This window comes from Lissotriton helveticus, chromosome 9, assembly GCF_964261635.1.
Source record: "Lissotriton helveticus chromosome 9, aLisHel1.1, whole genome shotgun sequence".
NCBI lineage: Eukaryota > Metazoa > Chordata > Amphibia > Caudata > Salamandridae > Lissotriton > Lissotriton helveticus.
The window spans coordinates 1,272,257,931-1,272,279,897 of record NC_136070.1 but is presented as its reverse complement, the minus strand read 5'-3'; the positions used below and the strand labels follow the sequence as shown (position 1 = coordinate 1,272,279,897).

The 21,967-nt window shown below is 46.7% G+C and overlaps 1 protein-coding gene across 1 annotated transcript in view; it reads left to right on the top strand.

Annotated features, from left to right (window-relative positions):
- Nucleotides 1–21,967, top strand: part of CRELD1 (CRELD disulfide isomerase 1) — a 100,237-nt gene that overhangs the window by 51,754 nt on the left and 26,516 nt on the right. Inside the window, exons 4-6 of the mRNA XM_078661837.1 lie at nucleotides 11,208–11,318; nucleotides 15,945–16,036; nucleotides 19,877–20,053. Of these exons, the coding sequence (XP_078517963.1) occupies nucleotides 11,208–11,318; nucleotides 15,945–16,036; nucleotides 19,877–20,053 (380 nt within the window). The remainder of the gene's footprint in view (nucleotides 1–11,207; nucleotides 11,319–15,944; nucleotides 16,037–19,876; nucleotides 20,054–21,967) is intronic.

Genomic DNA, 21,967 nt, shown 5'->3' with positions numbered 1-21,967 from the left:
CACTCCCCCAGTCAAAAGATCTGGGCCCAAATCCATCGTTTTTTTGCCCTCCACACCACCCTGGGTTAGACAATGGCGATATGCAAATCAGCTCTGACCCTGTTGCCCCATGGGAACAGTCCAGTCCGAACTACAAAAGCCATGTCCTTCCCAGAACGGAATCAAGCATCCGAGGACCGGACCGGTTTCGAGGTAACACCTCTCTTCAGCCCGGCTAGCTTGACTCCAAGTGGTGTGGAGTGCCTGGGACCCACGTCTGGGCATCCCCAGCGCACTTAGGGCGGCAATTGCAAAAACAACAAGTGATGGACTGAATGTGGATCAATGTCACACACTCCCCCAGTCAAAAGATCTGGGCCCAAATCCATCGTTTTTTTGCACTCCACACCACCCTGGGTTAGACAATGGCGATATGCAAATCAGCTCTGACCCTGTTGCCCCATGGGAACAGTCCAGTCCGAACTACAAAAGCCATGTCCTTCCCAGAACGGAATCAAGCATCCGAGGACCGGACCGGTTTCGAGGTAACACCTCTCTTCAGCCCGGCTAGCTTGACTCCAAGTGGTGTGGAGTGCCTGGGACATCCCCAGCGCACTTAGGGCAGCAATTGCAAAAACAACAAGTGATGGACTGAATGTGGATCAATGTCACACACAGTCCTTCCCAGAACGGGGCGAGGTGACACGACGATTTCCCACAGCGGGGGAAGGGCGGCTCAGCGGAGCGGGGCTCTTCCTCGGCGGAGACGGGGAAACACAGTTGGTCACGGCCTCGAGGAGGTGCTGGGGCCACCAGGGCCACGGCTCCGGCGGGGGCAGAAATCCTCACAGATACGGGCAGAGAGCAGGTTGAGCTAGATGATCCTGTGGCTCAGGTCAGGGGGCAAGCTCAGTCAAGCCCTTGGAGAAAGTTTCTAGCACAAGTCAGCAAAGTCTTTTCAGCAAGTCTTTTCCTCTCCTTCCTCAGTAAGGCAAGCAGCAGGCCAGTCCTTCCAGCGTCTTCTTCTCCTTCTAGTTGGGCAGAGGTTCGTTGTGGGAAACAGGATTCTGCAATGGCAGACCCTGGACACATTTTCCAAGGCTGCTTCTGTGGGTGGCGCAACCAGCGCTGCAGGCCCACTAGCAGTATTGGCATTTACAAGCCCTGGCACTCCTGGTGCACTTGACTGGGGACTGACAGTAAATCCAATGAGCCAATCATGGAAATCAATCACATATACACTTTACATAGGGAGAGCATATGCACTTTAGCACTGGTCAGCTGTGGTAAAGTGCCCAGAGTCATTAAACCAACAAAAACAGGTCAGAGGGAGTATTGGAGGAAGGCAAAAAGTTTAGGGATGACCCTGCCAAGAGGGCCAAGTCCAACACAACCCCCTTCCAGCCAAAACGCAGGGTAGACCAATCACCACTGTGATGGGCTTCCCTGCTTTGGGCGATAGAACATGGACCTGGCCCGCAACAGCAGGGGCACATTCCAGTTCTACGCCAATCTGAACCTATTTCAAATCCTCTGTCCATACTCTCAGGGTCCACCCAGCTAATCCATGGGGCACCATTCTCTTCCTCTGTGGACACCACCTGTGCAGCATCTAACCCTAACTTTCTCACAGGTGTGTCCCAACCGATAGTCATCAAATCACAATGGCCACTGACAGTAGTCAGGGCTGAGACCCAGGCCTTATGCCTCTCAGGGCTCCCAAACCTCTGTGGCCTCGGAGAGCGGGGGGCAGTAGCCCCAGGTGCTTGGCACCCTTTGTCCACTCTTCCTCCTGTCAGGTCAGGTATGTCATCCTGGCACTGACCCACCAGCCCCAGGTCTGTACCTGGTGGCTGGACCAAAAACTGGGGTGGGCTCTCCCATACCCGGTCCTCCTCCTTGGGGCTCTGTACCTTCCCACCTGGAGTGGTACCCCCTTCCAGAATTGCCAGGGCACCTGTGGTAGGTGACCTGCACAATTGCTATCCTGCAACTGGGGTACGCGGTCAGGGGGGACACCCTGCACCTGGCCCTCTATCCTAGGGTCTAAACCCTCTAGTTGAACCGGGGTCAGAGGCGAGGACTCCCTCCCTCTGCACCCCCTTCCAGACGGTTGTACCCTCCCACCTGGAGTGGCACACCAAAAAGACAGACTGGTAGCGACACTGATTACAGTGGTCCCACCCTCCAGGTCAGACAGCCTCTGAACCTGGCTTCCCAACTCAGGGACCCAACCCTGCAGTCGAACCCTCACCTGGCACACCAGGACTTCCTGGGGAGCACACATGCCCCCCCTGAGGGTAACACATACTTCCTGTGTTGTGTGACAGTCTGCCTGGCACCGATCTCCCATCCCCTGTCCATCTGACTGTGCGCGAAGATCCCCCAGGACAGAAGTGGTGTCACCATGGTCACTTCCTGGGGCTGTAGCCCCTCCGGCGGCAGGTTAGCCCAGCACCATGTGACTCTGGGCAATAACTCGCTTAATCTTCCCGACGGCCCCCAGCACCTAGAGACCCTAACGGGTGATTGTGCGCTTTACAAATGTGGAATATTATTCTAGCTGGCCCCTGACCCACTGGTTCTTCCACTGGGGACTCTTTCCCCCTCTCACCCCTCCATCTGGACCTCTGGACCTCTGGACCCCCCCAACTGGAGCGGTACTGCCAGACACCAGAACTACTGGAGCTCTGCTTACAGAGTCTCCACGTTCTCTAGCCACTGAGAGATCCCCCTCAGAGGGGTGACTCATCCGGACAGCCTAGGCTCCCCACCTGGTGTTCCCTTAAAGAACCATCCAGGCTCTGAGACTGAGGTTGGGCACTACCGGGACAAAACCCATTCTCACTCCTTCCCCTTAAGGACAGGACGTGAGGCCCTACACCCCTCTCACTACTACAGGACCTAGCTGGGCTACTCTGCGCCACTTCCACCACTCTGGGCGGGCTGGAAGATACCTGAGTGATTGGTTTTCAGCACCGAGTGTAAGACAAGAAACAACACGCGTCATGAAGCGGGGCGCTCAACACATTTAGAAGCATCGAGCACAGCAGTACACAGGTAGGCTGACTACGGACAGCGGGACTAAGAACAGAATTTAGTTGCAGTAATTAGGATGGGTAGGCAAGTATTTATCACAAGACCATTGATAACGTTTTGCTAAGCCACAAGGTTGTAAATAGGCAAGTGTTCTCTTTGTTTACAGTTCAGATATTGCTTCTTAGTCTCTTTTACTTCAAAAACGGTTCTCTTAGTTCTTTCAAACTGTTCTTAGTCCCTGAGGCCTCTTTAGGACTCCCTGGCCGCTTCTTAGCGCTTCTGTGCGCTTTCCCCGGTGAAAATGAGCGAGACCCTACCGCGACTCACGCATCTCGCGGTGCGGGTTGAATGGAGACCAGAGAGGGGCCTCGAGAAACCCAGGGTCTTTTCCGGAGGTGGGGGCTCTCAGATGCAGTGAGGAGCAGGGAGGCGATGAGAGGAGCCTCGAGGAACCCAGGGCCTTTTCCGGAGGTGGGGGCTCTCAGCCTCGAGAAACCCAGGGCCTAACCCAAGGCCTTCTCAGGGGTAGGCACGTACCTTTGTGATCAGCGTATGGGGAAATAAAACATTGCGGGCCCCAAGCCCGGTGAAGATCCTTGGGAGGAGGCGTCCGGACTTCGGGGGATCTGTTTTCTGGGTCTTTGGGGTCCGGTGGGGGCTTCAGGCGGGAGTGTGGGGGGCACACCAGCGAGCCTCCAAAGGCGAGGTGATACAGTGATTTCCCACAGCGGGGGAAGGGCGGCTCGGCGGACCGGGGCTCTTCCTCGGCGGGGACGGGGAAACACAGTTGGTCACGGCCTCGAGGAGGGGCTGGGGGCACCAGGGTCACGGCTCCGGCGGGGGCAGAAATACTCACAGATACCGGTAGACGGGCAGAGAGCAGGTTGAGCCAGATGATCCTGTGGCTCAGGTCAGGGGGCAAGCTCAGTCAAGCCCTTGGAGAAAGTTTCTAGCACAAGTCAGCAAAGTCTTTTCAGCAAGTCTTTTCCTCTCCTTCCTCAGTAAGGCAAGCAGCAGGCCAGTCCTTCCAGCGTCTTCTTCTCCTTCTAGTTGGGCAGAGGTTCGTTGTGGAAAACAGGATTCTGCAATGGCAGACCCTAGACACATTTTAAAAGGCTGCTTCTGTGGGTGGCGCAACCAGCGCTGCAGGCCCACTAGCAGTATTGGCTTTTACAAGCCCTGGCACTCCTGGTGCACTTGACTGGGGACTGACAGTAAATCCAATGAGCCAATCATGGAAATCAATCACATATACACTTTACATAGGGAGAGCATATGCACTTTAGCACTGGTCAGCAGTGGTAAAGTGCCCAGAGTCATTAAACCAACAAAAACAGGTCAGAGAGAGTATTGGAGGAAGGCAAAAAGTTTAGGGATGACCCTGCCAAGAGGGCCAAGTCCAACAGCGTGGGTGAGTAGCTTGAATGTTACTTTCTTCTCGATGGGGAGCCAGTGTAGGTCTCGTAGGTGCTGGGTCATGTGCTTGTGTTGTGAGGTTCCGAGGACGAGTCTGTCTGCGGTGTTCTGGATGGTTTGGAGCTTGTATAGCAGGGTTCTGTTGATTCCAGCGTAGAGGACGTTGCCATAGTCCAGTCTGCTGGTCATGAGTGCGTGGGTGGCGGTCTTTCTGCATTCGCGGGGGATCCACTTGAAGGTCTTGCGGAGAGAGTTGAAGAATGTGTAGGTGATGGCGTTGGTCTGGTGGGTCATGGTGAGGGAGGAGTCTAAAATGCTGCTGAGGTTCTGGGCGGTCCGTCGTGGTGGGAGGGTCTCTGAGTGGGACAGCTCCTGGTGGCCCCCACCAGGAGCTGTCCCACACAGTGGGGGAGGGTCCGAGGACGTGGACCTCCATCTTCTTCTAGTTCAGTCTTAGGCAGCTGTCGCTCATCCATGCTGCAACATCTTTCATTCCATCTTGGAAGCTGAGTCTGGTGTTCTTCGTGAGAGAGAGGATGAGCGGAGTGTCATCGGCGTAGGATACTATGCTGAGCCCATGCTGTCTGACGATGGCAGCGAAGGGGGCCATGTAGATGTTGAAGAGCTCGGGCTGAGTGAGGATCCTTGGGGTACTCCACAGTTGATCTCTATAGGATCGGAGAGGAAGGGGGGGGGGAGTCTGATCCTTTTGGGTTCTGCTGGAGCGAAAGGAGCGGATCCAGTCGAGGGCGGTTTCTTGTATACTGACATCGTGGAGTCTGGTTGCGAGAGTGTGGTGTGAGAGGTCACATGCTGCCATATATGGTGCATGTGATGTCACAGAAAGAGGGGGTTGCAGATTGGCCTGCAGCTGCTACCAGAGCTAAGCTTTCCTGTGTGGTTGGGGCTTGGAGAGTCTTCAAATGTTGGGGTGGTCGGGGGGGGTGTGGAGGGGGTCAGAGGTGCCACAGAAGTCAGAAGGATGAGTTAGGCAAGAGTCATTTTACAAACCTTATACAGAGTTCTATTGACCCATGAGGGGAACCCCACACGTATTATAGTGATACAGCAATTAACTTACAAAGGCAACACTCAGGAGGTACTAGATTTCACCTCCGCATCAGGGGAAAAATTCATAGAAAAAAAATAAACTTATGCCGAACAACCTAAAAAACGCTGAAGGGCAGGCCCATGCTAGAAGGTGTAGTGTTGTGTGAGTTTGTAATGATGGAACCCTTGTGACTCCTGATGGACTCGTAGAACTGAGGCGTAAGCATTAGAGCGTAATGAAGGGAATGCAGGTTTAGAATGTTCAGTTCAGAAGAATAAAGACGTGTTATACTAAGCTTAATGTGTGGCGTAGTCATTGGTGAGTACCTGGGCAGGGGAGGACGCTACAGAATGGTGCTTACCCAAACAAGCCAAGGGCTGAGGGAGTTGTTGTTTCATCACAGTTTATTTTGTTGTACGTTGTGTTGACATGAGGTCTGGTAAATAGCTGAACCTGTCTGTTACAAGATCTGCAAATGCTTGGCATTGAAATGGGAGGCGCTTTCGGAGTGAGGCAAAGTTGCAGACGTGAAGTGGTCTTCTTTGACCTTGGCCGTCCTTGCGCTTCTCAGACACTGTCTCTTCCACATATCTTAGCAATGGATGCAGCTGTTCTCTTGGCTGCCAACAGTGGCACCAAAGCGCCCCAGGGGAACGGGGCAGTTTGATGCCATGTGCCACGAGCTGGCTTCTGAGAGGGTACACGGCCTCAGGAGTGCAGAGCGAGCGCGTTCAGCAGGCAGATAATTGTATCTGTTTTAGGAATGGTATGATTTGCTCGTCCACCGGGAGGGTTGCTCCGGAGGGACACCTCCCCTGTCATTACCACGGCTCCCTGCAGCTGCTCTTCGACAAGCCTCCACCCTGTGGGCTGCAGAAGGGCACAGGTGCACGGTAACCTCTCTGTGTGCTTCAACAGGCTGCATGTCACCCCTTCACAGGCACACTGTGGTTTTACTGGTGGGCAGTGAACAGTCAGCTTAACATCCAAGCTGAAACGCTACCACAGTCCGATGCATCTGAGAGGCTGGTAGTCTGTGGGCAGGGTACGTCACAGGTCGGACATGATTTTGTTAGATCCGATAGCAAGCAATTTTTTTAGAGTACATTTTTTGCGAACAAAAATGCTGGAGAAACTAACTGGATTTACAGAAACCCACGGTCTGGCTACCTGGTATGTGCTAAACGCAGACCGCTTAGGTCAGGCGGAATGGGCACGCTTGTGACCCACCGCTATAGGAGAGTAAAAATGGGAGGTCGGTCCTTTAGAGTGGCGGCGGCGATAGGCTGGAACAAACTTCCCACCAGTCTCCGCCTGGAGCCATCTGAAACCAAATTTCGCCGTCAACTGAAAACACATCTGTTCTCCTTGTAAGTCTACTTTAGTGTTTCTGGCCATGTACCGACCTCTCCCCTGGCGAGCTCCTTCTCTCTCTCGCGCGGGGACACGCCGGGATGGCGTAACCATAGCGCTTTATAAATGTCTTTATTATTTATTATTATTATGGACCTGGCGTTAAGCCAATTTAATGATTCTTTTTAAAATTTGAGGTGTGCCATGGGTTAATTTAGTTGTAAACTAAGGGACATATTTATGTATTAGTTGCGTCACCCTTGAGCCCCGCAACTGGTTCAAGTGCAACGCAACTCCTAAGTTTAATTTATCAAGGCATGCCGGACACAGTGCTAGGCCTGTGGTGGCTTCATAAACCCATCGAAACACGATGCAGTGCAAATCGCTGCATTGCGTTAACTCTGCCCCAGGGAAGTCTTCCATTGGTGGAACGGGGGAGTTCCCACACACCCACCCATGGATTTTGGTGCATTGCCAGATTTACCATTAGTGGTAAGCCTGGGACTGGATCAAAATGCTGCACCTCTTCAAGTGAGGAGTAACCAGGAGAAATATCTTTATTTCTCCTTGTTAGTTCGTCTTTTTATGTATGCTGCAGAAAGAAAGAGGAAAATGCGTTATTGGATTGTTTTTGTACAGGAAGCTGCCCCTTCTTGCACAAAAACAATCCTGCTTCCAACGCAGGCATACATGCACAATTGCGCAAGGGTGCCTGCATTGGCGCTAGGCTGCCAAATGTCGCCAGTGCAGGGAAAGGACAGGAATGCATTGTATTATGTTGAATAAAGCACATTCTTGCCCTTTCACGCAGTGCAGCGAGGTGGCACGCTGCGCGAAAACTACATAAATATGCCGCTGTCTTTTTGTGTAGTAGTAAAAGTATTTGGAAACGCATATTGCAAAAACAAGTTTATGTTCACAGCTTTCATCAAACAATACAAAAACGCATAACACTAACTGTACACATAACAATTAGTTACTGTGCGGAATAACACTGGGATAAATAATAAAGTCTCCTCACGGGCCACTTTTTATTTATTCTTCTTTTAATTTCCATTTAAAACAGTAAAAGGATGTTGCGTGATGCAAGTCTGAAGTAATACAGCCTAGAGTTTTACTCCTGCCTAGCTTAGCATTCTACTGCCAATCTTGCACGAGTTTCCACTTAATAATTCCCAATTTAGGATTGTTGTGAATAGCTTGAAATTTGTCCATATTGTGGTGTTGCCTGTTCAGGAATGCTAAGGAACATTAGAATAAGATTGAAATTAGCATATCTTACATTAGTAGAGTATGGCATGGAGTATTTAAGAATAGGCACTCTTATCAAACACTACAGAGTTGATCAAGCGTAATGACTACAGAAACCTGAGAGTCAAAGCATAAAAAAGGGTCAAAAGTAGTAACCGAGTTCTTGACCATCTGTGTCACTGATCGGACTATGCCGGATTGTTCTGGCCAAACAGTAGCAGAGAATCTTTTCACCATGGAGGAACATTTCAGCCTTAGCAGCCTTACGATATAAGTGATTCATCCAGGTCTTTAAGTTTTATAGACCTATCATCACAGGTTTTGCATCCTGGGCAGTGCCACCTAATTCTATAGGACGATGTGTTATCATCGTACACTTGGCACAGCAGAGAACTGGTTTTGATTAACTACACAAGAGGACTATCTAAGCATTCAGTATCCATGAGTGTAAACCCTGAGGAGCTCCAGAGGGGAAATCTTTGGAATCCGATCTAAATTGTCTGAATTGAACATGGCTAGTTAAAAGCTGCTATATCATTACTTAATTTGTGCCAGTGGTTTCCGGTGCTCAGCACTGGCACTTAATTGTCAACACAGGTGCTTTTGACAGTCTGCCACAAGGTGGTGCTGTCTGGCTAATTTAGAGATGACCACAACAACAGTTAATTGTTAATTGAATATACATTAAAAGCCATTCTTGTAGCTTTGAGGGCCTGAAATAGTCCGAAATTGTCAGACGTGTAGGAGTGTTATGGTCAACAGTTGTGTTCTTACTATCATTGGCAGCGCTGGAGGGGGCAATGTGTGGTGCAAACTGCAGTGGCCTCCTGACGAGAGCCCTGCCAGATATTCTGTTTACAAATCAAGCACTGCGCTGGATCCATTCTAGTTCCCCGTCTCTAACCTCAATTCTAGGTCTGACTTATTGCACTGAAGTCCATGTTCTACAGACTTAAATGTCCCAGGGGGCCCATCCCGTAGATCTATCATTGCTCTTCAACATCTAAAATTGCCTTTTCAATGCCTGTATGTGGGTAGAAACCTGAGTGATCGAAAGGATTGAGTTTTTGCTCTAGATAGTCCTTGAACTAGTTGTTAATACTGACTCTAGCCAAGAATGGAAGAGTGCTAATTGGCTTACGTTTGATTAGAAACTTGGGGGTCTAATGAAGCTTCCTTGATCGTTGTGGTCATAATCTCACCCTTTTAAGGCTCAAGGGTAAATACCTCACTGCAAAAAATGCATGAAGTAGAAAAGTTTTTAGCTATCCTAGTAAAACACAATCTTTTCCATCTGAACAGCTATTATTTCTATATTCTCAGGATTGTGTCATGGCTGTGGTTCGATGTCCGAAGGTCACACACGCTCAGTAGTGCCCGGGCTGGATTGGTTTGTTTATAGATAATACAGTAAAAACACAAAGTTCCACTTATATTATGGAAAATATACATTTGGTTTGGGGTGTGTGGAATGAACTGTGGAGTTGTAGAGGAGGTCTCCGCTGTTGACTGGTTATTTAAGAATCGGTGATACTTGTGCTCAGACGCCCTCGATCCCGGCCGCTCCATGCATTCATTGAACCGAGTCGATGGCAGGCTCAATCACTTGTGAATTACAAGGGACTGTGGAAAGATGGTAGAGCTGGACATCTCCCATTTTACCAACACTTTGGGATTCTTTAGCAAGGGTTCTGGACATGACATAATTTCCCTGAATCCCAGGGAAGTGTGTGAAGGACTGTGAGTTTTGTTTTCTTGGGAGTGGTGATTTTCAGTCTACATAAGGAATGGTAACCCTCATCCACCTAATGATGGCTGAGCAGATTCTGGTTATGCACGCCTTTCCACAGCTCGGAGGCTACTCATGTGTCGAGTCCTATGAATTGCAATTTTAAACAAACTGTTGAGTGTAGCAAGCTTTATTGTATCTAGGATCTCACTCGTTCCATGTCTGGTGCATCAAGTAAAGGAACTTTAGAATAAAGCATTAATGATGGTGATGAGCTCTAAAGTGCAACTGGTGCCACAACTCTTAAAAAAAAAAACCTATTGGGTACTGGATCGCTTGGGCAGTTTCTCGTCTCCATTTATCTTATTTTTGGACTGTTTCGTCCAAGCTGGGATGATGAGCAAATTTCAGGTTAGGCCGGTTTAGGTTTTTAAGGGCAATATAACCCCTTTTGAGCTTTAAAGGAGGGCAGCCAAAATATATGTTTGTTTGTCATTAGAATAAGAGATTCTTCTAGGATGGAAGTCAGTGATAACCAATATTTTAGACCGTATTGAACGCTTTACATAGGTTGGCCATATTCCTCAATTGAAACTTGATTTAGGTAACTCTTATTTCAATCTTGGTAGCTGAAAAGAATCGCATTCAGCTTGATGGACTTGGCATCACTATTGTCTTTCCGTGTACTCAAGACTTTCCCATGGTACACATGTGCTGTTTTTGATATCGCGTTATAATGTAGATCAGATACTCTAGTTCTGTTTCGTGGAAAAAGTGCCCACTTTTTAATGATCATAAATTAATCACAATGGTGGATGAAGGAGTTTGTTTTCCTGGGAGCACGCTTTCTAGACGTAAACATGGTTATCTGCTAAGACGGCTTTGAGGGTGATATCTTTGTAGGGATTGTGGGGATCTTTGTACAGTTGAATTTAGGATATTGGGCCCATGCTACAGGTTTAGAGAAATACCTTGTGGGACGAGTTAAAATATTGATCTTCGAGTGCATGGCCGCATGGATGAGCCTTGCCCCAGGACAGTCGGTGGGAGTGTAACAGACGGATGAATGAGCTTCTAATGCACTGAGTTTGGATGGAGAATAGCAGAGTACGGATGGGTAAAGAGGGTCTGTGGAGTTAAAATTGTACCTGGGAAAGGAGAGAAAAGTTAGTCCTGACCTGTTTGTGACACCGGATAATTGCATTTATCACCCCCCTCCACATGGATCCTCAACTTGTATCTTCCTCTATAAAAATAGTGCATTTGAACCCAATTTTTTCATTTTCACCAATAGTCTAGCACGTTTCATCAAGGTCACTGCTCCACTGCACCCAACATAAACCTATTTCATATTGAAACTGACCCTCTCTTTCTGGCTTCTCTTTCTAGTGAGACGCGACTTTTGGAGGTGATCGAGACCGTGTGCGACAAGTCGAACTTCGATTGCAACCGCATGTTGGAGCAGAACGAGGAGCTGGTGGAGACATGGTGGTTCAAGAAGTACGTTTGTGCTGGACAGGGTGGAGCGGGGCAAGGGATAGAGAGGCAGAGCGTAGTTTGAATTCCGGGTGGCGGGTAGAGGTGTTTTTGAAGAAAGGAGGGAGGCAGAGTGTAAGGATCAAACATTGCAGTACATTACTCGCACTTATTGATTCTCACGTACAACTAGCTTGAAGCTGACCCCCTCCTTATCTTCTTTGCCTCCAGAATTTCAAAAGGCTTTTATTGTTTGTGACTTTTGAACCTTCAGAAGAATGTCTCATTGGATTCCTGTATTGTCACATTTTAGCACTGGAGAAGAAAATTGGACGAGCACACATTTTGTTCGCCATAAGTTGGCAGGGTATGCTCAGACGTGAGGCCCTTGCTCACTTTGCCACTGGATTCAAGCAAGCCGGGCTGAAGACGGCTGGAATGCCAGAAACCGGTCCTCGGAAGCTTGTTTCCGGTCCAGGGAAGGCATGTCTTGGCAGTTTGGGCTGGACTGTTCCCATGAGGCACAGGGTCAGACTGATTTGCATATAGCCATGTCTGAACTGGGGTGGCAGAGTGGGCTAAAGAACGGTGATGGATTAAACCCAGATCTGTTGACTGGGTGTGAGTGTTTGATTGGTTCAGATGCTCCGTCCATCACCACCCCCTTTTGTACCACATATTCCAGGAGGCACACTCTTAACTGTACTCAGCCCTCAGCACTTTTACAAAATTGGTGCAGTCAAAAATGCGGTGTACAGTCATAATATCGAGTCAATTATTTCGACTGGACAGAATATCGAGTAAAAAATATAGAATGGACATAATATCGACTAGACATAATATAGACAACAAAAATATCGACTAGAGAAAATTAATATCGACTAGAATGGACATAATATCGAATCAAAAATATAGAATGGACATAATATCGACTAGACATAATATAGACAACAAAAATATCGAATTTAAGGTAAGTTAATAATAATTTTTATTTTTTATGTAATATAAGTCTGTAGCGGGTTGTGGGTTTATAGGGGAATAGGGTGGGAAGTAATTTAATTCTAATTAATTAAATATGTTAATTTATTTATTGATATATATTTAGAATTAATTGTTAATTAATTATTAATTGGTAATTAATTAAAATATAATTGGTAATTAATTATAATTGATTAATTGATAAATATTTTAATTTTAGTAATTTATTTTCTGTAGCGGGTTGTGGGTTTATAGGGGAATAGGGTGGGAAGTAATTTAATTATAATTAATTAAATATGTTAATTTATTTATTGATAATAATTTAGAATTATTTGTTAATTAATTATTAATTGGTAATTAATAAAAATATAATTGGTAATTAATTATAATTGATTAATTGATAAATATTTTAATTTTAGTAATTTATTTTCTGTAGCGGGTTGTGGGTTTATAGGGGAATAGGGTGGGAAGTAATTTAATTATAATTAATTAAATATGTTAATTTATTTATTGATATTTTTTAAAAATTAATTGTTAATTAATTATTAATTGGTAATTAATTAAAATATAATTGGTAATTAATTATAATTGATTAATTGATAAATATTTTAATTTTAGGGTTCAGGGTCAGTTTTCAGTTTTTGGGTAAAGGGGTATTTTTAGGGTTCAGGGTCAGTTTTCAGTTTTTGGGTAAAGGGGTATTTTTAGGGTTCAGGGTCAGTTTTCAGTTTTTGGGGTAAAGGGGTATTTTTAGGGTTCAGGGTCTGTTTTCAGTTTGTAGGTAAAGGGGTATTTTTAGGGTTCAGGGTCAGTTTTCAGTTTTTGGGTAAAGGGGTATTTTTAGGGTTCAGGGTCAGTTTTCAGTTTTTGGGTAAAGGGGTATTTTTAGGGTTCAGGGTCAGTTTTCAGTTTTTGGGTAAAGGGGTATTTTTAGGGTTCAGGGTCAGTTTTCAGTTTTTGGGGTAAAGGGGTATTTTTAGGGTTCAGGGACAGTTTTCAGTTTTTGGGGTAAAGGGGTATTTTTAGGGTTCAGGGTCAGTTTTCAGTTTTTGGGTAAAGGGGTATTTTTAGGGTTCAGGGTCAGTTTTCAGTTTTTGGGTAAAGGGGTATTTTTAGGGTTCAGGGTCAGTTTTCAGTTTTTGGGGTAAAGGGGTATTTTTAGGGTTCAGGGTCAGTTTTCAGTTTGTAGGTAAAGGGGTATTTTTAGGGTTCAGGGTCAGTTTTCAGTTTTTGGGTAAAGGGGTATTTTTAGGGTTCAGGGTCAGTTTTCAGTTTTCGGGTAAAGGGGTATTTTTAGGGTTCAGGGTCAGTTTTCAGTTTATGGGTAAAGGGGTATTTTTAGGGTTCAGGGTCAGTTTTGGGTTTTTGGGGTACAGGGGTACTTTGTAAAAATAAAGTAAAATTACATTTAAATTACATTTATTTAATAAAATTAAATTATATTAAATTATATTATAATATTTTTTATTAATTTATATTCAAAAAATTATTATATACTTACCAATACTTATGTTGTAATGGTATGCGTTGTAAAGGTATATGCGTTGTAAAATCTTGCGTTGTAAATGTATGCGTTGTAAAAGTTTTTGCGTTGTAAAAGTTTTGTTGTAATGGTAGGCGTTGTAAAAGTATGCGTTGTAACGTCATACATCCCTGGAGTGGGAATAGTAATTTTAACCTCTACGCTATCCAGCGCTTTCCCTACTGTTGCACCCACTGGAGTGGGAGTAGTAAATTTTACCTCTACGCTATCCAACACTTTTGCTAAAGTTGAACTCACTATAGTTGTAACAATAAATTTTAAACATTTTCTAAAATGTTATATATGTTTATTTAATAATATGTTTATATATATATATATATATATATATATATATATATATATATATATATATATATATATATGTGTGTGTGTAATTTTTGGTGATATAATTTTTTTAATTATATAAATTATTTATTAAAATTATATTTTTTTAATAATTATTTCTAAGTTTATATTAAATATATTTATTACTATATTAGTTTTAACTTAATTTTAAGACATTTTAAAAAATCGATATTTTGACAGTCTATATTTTTGTAAGTCGATATTTTGGAGTCGATATTTTGGTACTTACCTGTTTGAAGATAGGGAGTCGATATTTTGTCAATCGATATTTTTGACTCGATATTTGTGTATCTCGATATTTGTGTCGTCGATATTATGTCAGTGATCCCAAAAATGCATTAGAGGCATTTCAGAAGTTCCTTCCACCTGATTCGAAGGTTTGAAGCTGAGTTACACACACATATATGGACTTGACAAAAAAATAGGATGTTGATTTTGAAGGAGACAAAGCATTTATTTGGAAAACACAAACACATTATTTAGACATTTATTGGCAGATATGATAGGAAATACAAACATAAAAAATATAATTTGCGCAATGGTGTCTCGAGTTCTAAAGATCGCAGTTGAAGTAAACTCTATCCAGAGATGTGGGTCCAAGGCCATATCTTAATCTTGTTGTTTCCTCATGAAATAACCGAGTTATTTCATGTTTTGCTGACATCCGAATCACAAAGAAGCGATTACTGCCTTGTGTCTCTGGGCTCTGCTGTCTGCAGCCCATGCACTAACTCTGAGATATCCAGAGTGAAGGTATGCACTGAAGGTATGAAAAAGAAATGCACAGATCCCTTCCTCCCCGGTGCAGCGCAAAAAACAGAATAATGATACGGCCCTGATTGCGTTGACGATAATTTTTTACCAGAATTAAAGACTCTTGTGTTGCTTGCTATTTGTTGTCTATTTCATTGTCCATATTAAAGGTGTTGGTTTGCTATGCACCTTGGTAATTGATAATACATCCATAATTTTTGGGGTGCCGAGTCACTGTTGTTTTCTCCCACCACAGAAATTGGCCGTGTTATCAACTATCTCCTTGTTTTGAGATGAACTGTTCATCCAGACACAACAAATCATTTTCCAGACTGAATAATCACAGCGCTTAATAACATAAAATCCACCAGCATTGAAGTTTGTTCAAGTGCTCTGCCTAGTTTGTTGAAGGTGTAGACATCTCAGCTTGGACTGTGTTTCCCCCGGGGGCGTGGGCGGCATCCACAGTGGTCAGTGTGAAGGTCATTCTATTGCAGATATGGTTAAATCCCATGTGCTTCTGAGCTTAGTTTCTTTGAGCTTCTCCCTAAATGCTGTGGTTGGCTGGTGTTAGTGTGGGTGATACTAGTTGGTGTTAGTACATTGCCCCCCCCTTTTTTTGTTTGAATATTTGGTGGAGGTGTCTGAAGCAGGAGGTAATCAAGGTATGAGTGTAGACCGTATGGACTTTAGGTAACCCGGCGGACAGTGTTCAGGACAGACACGTTTATCTGTTGACGTGTCCTGTTCGTAGGGTGACATGTCCTACATTGTTTTTCATGCAGTCGAAAACACTTATTACAGAAAGCCTCTTATTGGTAGATGTTGCTCTCAAAACAAGTATGTGGGTAAGATGGAGGACTGCCCCTTAAAGGTGTGGAGAGGAAAGTTATCTATGTAGTCAATAGTGTGTTGTGGTTCACTGCCTTGATATTAAATACTTCTTCAAATTACACTTGTAACACTTGCTTCCCTTTGTGTTTTTTTCTTCCTTCCTTCTTCCATTCCTGGTCTCTTCCATCACCTCACAGGCAGCAGAAATACCCCGACTTCTTGCAATGGCTCTGTTTCGACACCCTGAAAGTCTGCTGCCCTCCAGGCACCTTTGGGCCAGATTGTCTGTGTAAGTACGGTTATAAGTCTGTCTGTACAGCCACTCATGTGCAGTGTCATTGGAGTCTGTGTATGTTGGTACCGCTGTCCTGTGTCATTTGGGTCTGTGTATGTTGGTACTGCTGTCCTGTGTTAATTGAGCCTGTGTAAGTGAGTACTTCTGTCCTGTGGCATTTTAGTCTGTGTGAGTACTGCTGTACTGTGTCTTTTGGATATGTGTATGTTGGTACTTCTGTACTGTGTCATTCGGTCTGTGTATGCGAGTCCTGCTGTCCTGTTTAATATGGGTCTGTGTGAGTACTGCTGCCATGTGCCATTTCGGTCTGTGTGAGTACTACTGCTTTCTGCCGTTTGGGTCTGTGTGAATACTGCTACCCTCTGTCATTCGGGTCTGTGTGAATGCTGCAGCCCTGTCTCATTCCGGTCTGTGTGATTACTGCTGTCCTGTGTTATTTGGGTCTGTGTGAGAGCTGCTGCCCTGTGTCATTCCGGTCTGTGTGAATACTGCTGCCCTGTGTCATTCGGGTCTGTGTGCGTACTGCTGCCCTGTGTCATTCGGGTCTGTGTGCGTACTACTGCCATGTGTCATTTGGGTCTGTGTGAGTATTGCTGCCATTTGTCACTTAGGTCTGTGTAATTACTGCTGCCTTGTGTCATTCGGGTCTGTGTGCGTACTGCTGTCCTGTGTCATTCGGGTCTGTGTGCGTACTACTGCCATGTGTCATTTGGGTCTGTGTGAGTATTGCTGCCATTTGTCACTTAGGTCTGTGTAATTACTGCTGCCCTGTGTCATTCGGGTCTGTGTGTGTACTGCTGTCCTGTGTCATTCGGGTCTGTGTGCGTACTACTGACATATGTCATTTAGGTCTGTGTGAGTGCTGCTGCCATGTGTCACTTAGGTCTGTGTAATTACTGCTGCCCTGTGTAATTCGGGCCTGTGTGATTACTGCTGTCCTGTGTCATTTGGGTCTGTGTGAGAGCTGTTGCCCTGTGTCATTCCGGTCTGTGTGATTACTGCTGCCCTGTGTCATTCGGGTCTGTGTGCGTACTGCTGCCAGTGTCATTCAGGTCTGTGTGCGTACTACTGCCATGTGTCATTTGGGTCTTTGTGAGTATTGCTGCCATGTGTCACTTAGGTCTGTGTAATTACTGCTGCCCTGTGTCATTCGGGCCTGTGTGATTACTGCTGTCCTGTGTCATTCGGGTCTGTGTGCGTACTACTGCCATGTGTCATTTAGGTCTGTGTGAGTGCTGCTGCCATGTGTCACTTAGGTCTGTGTAATTACTGCTGCCCTGTGTCATTCGGGCCTGTGTGATTACTGCTGTCCTGTGTCATTCGGGTCTGTGTGCTTACTACTGCCATGTGTCATTTGGGTCTGTGTGAGTGCTGCTGCCATCTGTCACTTAGGTCTGTGTAATTACTGCTGCCCTGAATCATTCGGTCCGTGTGATTACTGCTGTCCTGTGTCTTTTGCGTCTGTGTATGTTGGTATTGCTTGTGGTATTGCTCGGGCAGGGGAGAGTATTGACAGCTGGTATCATTCCTGTCCTCGCTCTGTGAGCACCTTTTGAAGTTTGTCTGTGGGTTCTAGAAATGTTTGCTTAAGCTCACGCACCACTATCGGGTTAGAAGAGATGTTGAAGTTGTTGAAAATTGTTATTCATTTTTCGGGAACTACTTTCAGATTTCTGCTTATATCAATCCAGTCTCCACCTGCCTATATTCCAACCTCATCTACCAATGAGATATTGATAAACTGTCCATTTATATGACCTGCTGCCACTGTCCTGATGCTTGCAGCACTAGATGTTACCATTACTAGGCTCGCTGGTACTCCTTTTATCTGTTTTAATCTCGCCAAGTTCTCCTACCAGCTTCGACATCAAGCTGCAGTTCCACTAGTCGTTACTAGGTGTCCCTCACGAGTCAAATACAAATGCACTGAAACCCTTTCATGAAGCTGCAGTTCCACTAGTCGTTCCTAGTTGTCCCTCATGAGTCAAATGCAAAAGCATTTGACTTGAGGGACACCTAGCAACAACTATTTGATCTGCAGCTTGATGTAATAATTTCAGTGCTTTCGCATTTGACTTGTTAGTGACACCTAGTAACGACTAGTTGAACTGCAGCTCTTTGTATTATTATTCTGATATTGGATACTATAATATTCACTGTCCACTGCTAATCTCGTCCCATAATGCTTTGCAGGGCCTTTGATTGGACTGTATTTTTGCCCTTAACAGTGATTGGGCTGGTCCTAAGAGGATGGAACCACCACTGAACCGTTCAGCAAGATGTGCTCTTTGTGGTCAAGGCATCTGCTTGGTCGTCCCCCTAGGTTAGGGGGGGACCCCAAAATCATCACCTCTCTCATTGCCTAATAATTTTAATCTTCAAAGTTCACTTTAGTGAATTGGTTCTATGCGTTTTAGCATGAAAAATTGCTTTATCAAAGCAATTTTGGGTGCAGTTTAGTAGCCGAGTTGTTAATGGAATGCGTAGTTAACAAATCTCCGTAAGTTCCGCTAGCGGAGCAGAGTTTATTGGCCAGGGTTAGTCATTTGGTAGGTTAACGCACCACGCAGGCTAGTACCTTCCAAAAGACGCAGACACTTTTATTTTTTGTTACTGATCCCAAGCAGGCTAGTACCTTCCAAAAGACGCAGACACTTTTATTTTTTGTTACTGATCGCAGGTGAATTGGTAACTGAAAAGAAAAACAAGTCTTGAAAGCTATTTTCTTGTTTTTAATATAGAAATTGGGAGACTGAATGGGGTGGAAGCAACGCTTTCGGGGGGTGGAAACAATTTGGGAGTGTGGGTGGGGCTAAGCAATACGGAGGTCTCAGGTGAGAGGAAGCAGATGATAAAGGGGTGAGAGAGAGTAGTGTGGGTCGGGGAAGAACCAAGGTGTGAGAAAACAATGGAGAAAGTACACATGGGTGAGCACACAGGTGACAGAGAGCAAAACAGAGTGCTGGGGGAGAGGAGTACACGAGGGAGACTGCTAGAAAACACACACACTCTGACGGAATCTTTAACCCATTTGGAAAAAGTAGTGCTCAAAAAGCAGGCAGTGGAAGCATAGAAGCCAACTAATCAAACACCATATTAAAAGTCTTTACTCCATGGCAGCGGCAAACACAAGATTACAAACTGTGACGTGCATAAAAAGCAGGCAAATTGGAGTGACAAGAAAACCAACCAATGGTAAGCAGTGGTCAGACTCCAATTCCCTCTGTTCTTTCTAAGCCAACCATATGTCTTGCAACAGACAGCACATGCGCAGTCTTGTAGGTGAGACCTAAAACGTGCTGTGAATCAAGACCCGAGTGCGTTACCAGCTAACGCCTGACAAGCTTTTGGAAGAGGTGGTGTTATCATCCAAAATTAGAACTTTCAGATGTGTAGGCATCAGTCTGCGCGTGGAATGTGCACTTTTCAACCGAAGCCAAATGAGCCGAAACGTGTTGAACAGAAAGTTTCACCCTTGTTCTGCAAGATGGAATTCTTCCAGATTGTATTACTTCCAACTTTAGACTATTCGTCATATTATCTGCTCTGATCTCGGCAAAATGATGGACCCTCTCTGCAGAATGTGCTAGGGTCCTCCGAAGCACCTATATTTCAGACTCTAACAAGCCTTGGGTTGAATTGGAAGTCCCAAAAAGGCAACCCTGCCCCGCAAGGGCTGCGGGAGCCTGCATTATGCCCTTGTCGCGCACACCTAAGCAAGCAAAGGTTTAATGAAAATTGTTTTTCAGAAAGCTGTGGGAGAGAAAGGGAAGGGGTCAAAGTACTTCACTTTTGTTTTAGTGAACCAAACCCATTTATTGGAATTTTCTGCAGCCTGCGTTGGTGGATCAGAGAAGCCGTGCAATGGAAACGGGAGATGCAACGGTGATGGGACGCGAGCTGGTTCCGGACACTGCGAGTGCTACCACGGCTACGGGGGTCCTTTCTGCATGGACTGCAATGTCGGCTTTTATGAGGCGTTAAGAAACGAGACTCACCTGGTATGTTCTGGTATGTAATGAAATTGACAAATGATCATGGTTGATGGGTCATGTTGGACTTTAGTGCCCCGGGGAGGTGTGGACGTGTTCCTATGCTTCCGAACTGTCTTTTTTCCATCCTGTTTTAAATGCGCTGAATCCAAAGGCTTCCATGACTCAGCAGCGACAATGAGTATTGTTGCTGAGCTAATAGATCAATCAATCAATCAATGACACTTATAGAGCGCGCTACATACCCGTAGGGTCTCAAGGCGCTGGGGGGGGGGGTGCCGCTACTGCTCGAACAGCCAGGTCTTCAGCTTCTTCCTGAAGGAGAGGTGGTCTTGGGTCAGGCGCAGGTCGGTCGGGAGGGAGTTCCAGGTCTTGGCGGCCAGGTAGGAGAAGGACCTTCCTCCTGTAGTCGCTCTTCGGATGCGGGGGACGGCGGCGAGGGCGTGGTTGGCTGATCGGAGGTGGCGTTTGGGAGCGTAGAAGTTGATCCGGCTGTTGAGGTAGCTCGGGCCTTGGTCGTGTAGGGCTTTGTGTGCGTGGGTGAGGAGGCGGAAGGTGATTCTTTTGTTGACGGGGAGCCAGTGAAGGTCTCTCAGGTGTCCGGTGATGTGGCTGGTTCGTGGGATGTCGAGGATGAGTCTGGCTGAGGCGTTCTGGATCCGCTGGAGTCTCTTCTGGGTCTTGGCGGTGGTACCGGCGTAGAGGGCGTTGCCGTAGTCCAGTCGGCTGGTGACGAGGGCCTGGGTGACGGTCTTCCTGGTCTCGGTGGGGATCCACCAGAAGATCTTCCGTAGCATGCGTAGGATGTTGAAGCACGCCGAGGAGACGTTGTTGACTTGCCTGGTCATGGAGAGGGAGGAGTCCAGGATGAAGCCCAGGTTGCGTGCATGGTCTGTCGGTTTGGGTGCGGTGCCCAGGGCGGGAGGCCACCAGGAGTCGTCCCAGGCGGAGGGTGAAGAGCCCAGGATGAGGACCTCCGTCTTGTCAGAGTTCAGTTTCAGGCGGCTGGTCGTCATCCACTCGGCTACCTCTTTCATCCCTTCGTGCAGGTTGGCTCTGGCGGAGGCGGGGTCGTTGGTCAGGGAGAGGATCAGCTGGGTGTCGTCGGCGTAGGAGATTATGCTGAGGTTGTGTTTGCGTACGATGGCCGCGAGGGGGCTCATGTAGACGTTGAAGAGGGTGGGGCTCAGAGATGATCCTTGAGGGATGCCGCAGATGACTTCGGAGGCCTCTGACTTGTACGGTGGTAGGCGGACTCTCTGTGTTCTTCCGTCGAGGAAGGAGATGATCCATTCCAGCGCTTTGTCCTGGATTCCGATGTTGCTGAGGCGCTGTACTAGGGTGCGGTGGCAGACCGTGTCGAATGCCGCGGAGAGGTCTAGGAGGATGAGGGCCGCTGTATCTCCGTTGTCCATCAGGGCTCGGATGTCATCGGTGGCGGCGATGAGGGCGGTCTCGGTGCTGTGATTGGCTCGGAAGCCGGACTGTGAGGGGTCGAGGGATCCGTTCGTCTCGAGGAAGGCGGCCATCTGCTTGTTGACGGTCTTCTCGATGACTTTCGCAGGAAACGGGAGGAGCGAGATGGGGCGGTAGTTCTTGAGTTCGGTGGGGTCCGCTGTTGGTTTCTTGAGTAGAGCGCTGAGTTCGGCGTGTTTCCAGCTCTCAGGGAAGGTGGCGGTGTCGAAGGATGTGTTGATGATGTCTCGCAGGTGGGGTGCGATGACAGCGTCGGCCTTGTTGAAGACGTGGTGAGGGCAGGGGTCGGTCGGTGATCCGGAGTGGATGGAGTTCATCGTGCGGATGGTGTCTTCGGTGCTGATCGGGGTCCAGGCGTGGAGGGTGGTGGTGGGGGGTGGTTGTTCGGTCATGGTGTGCGTTGGTTGGTTGTTGAAGCTGTTGTGTATGTCCGTGATCTTGTTGTGGAAGTAGGACG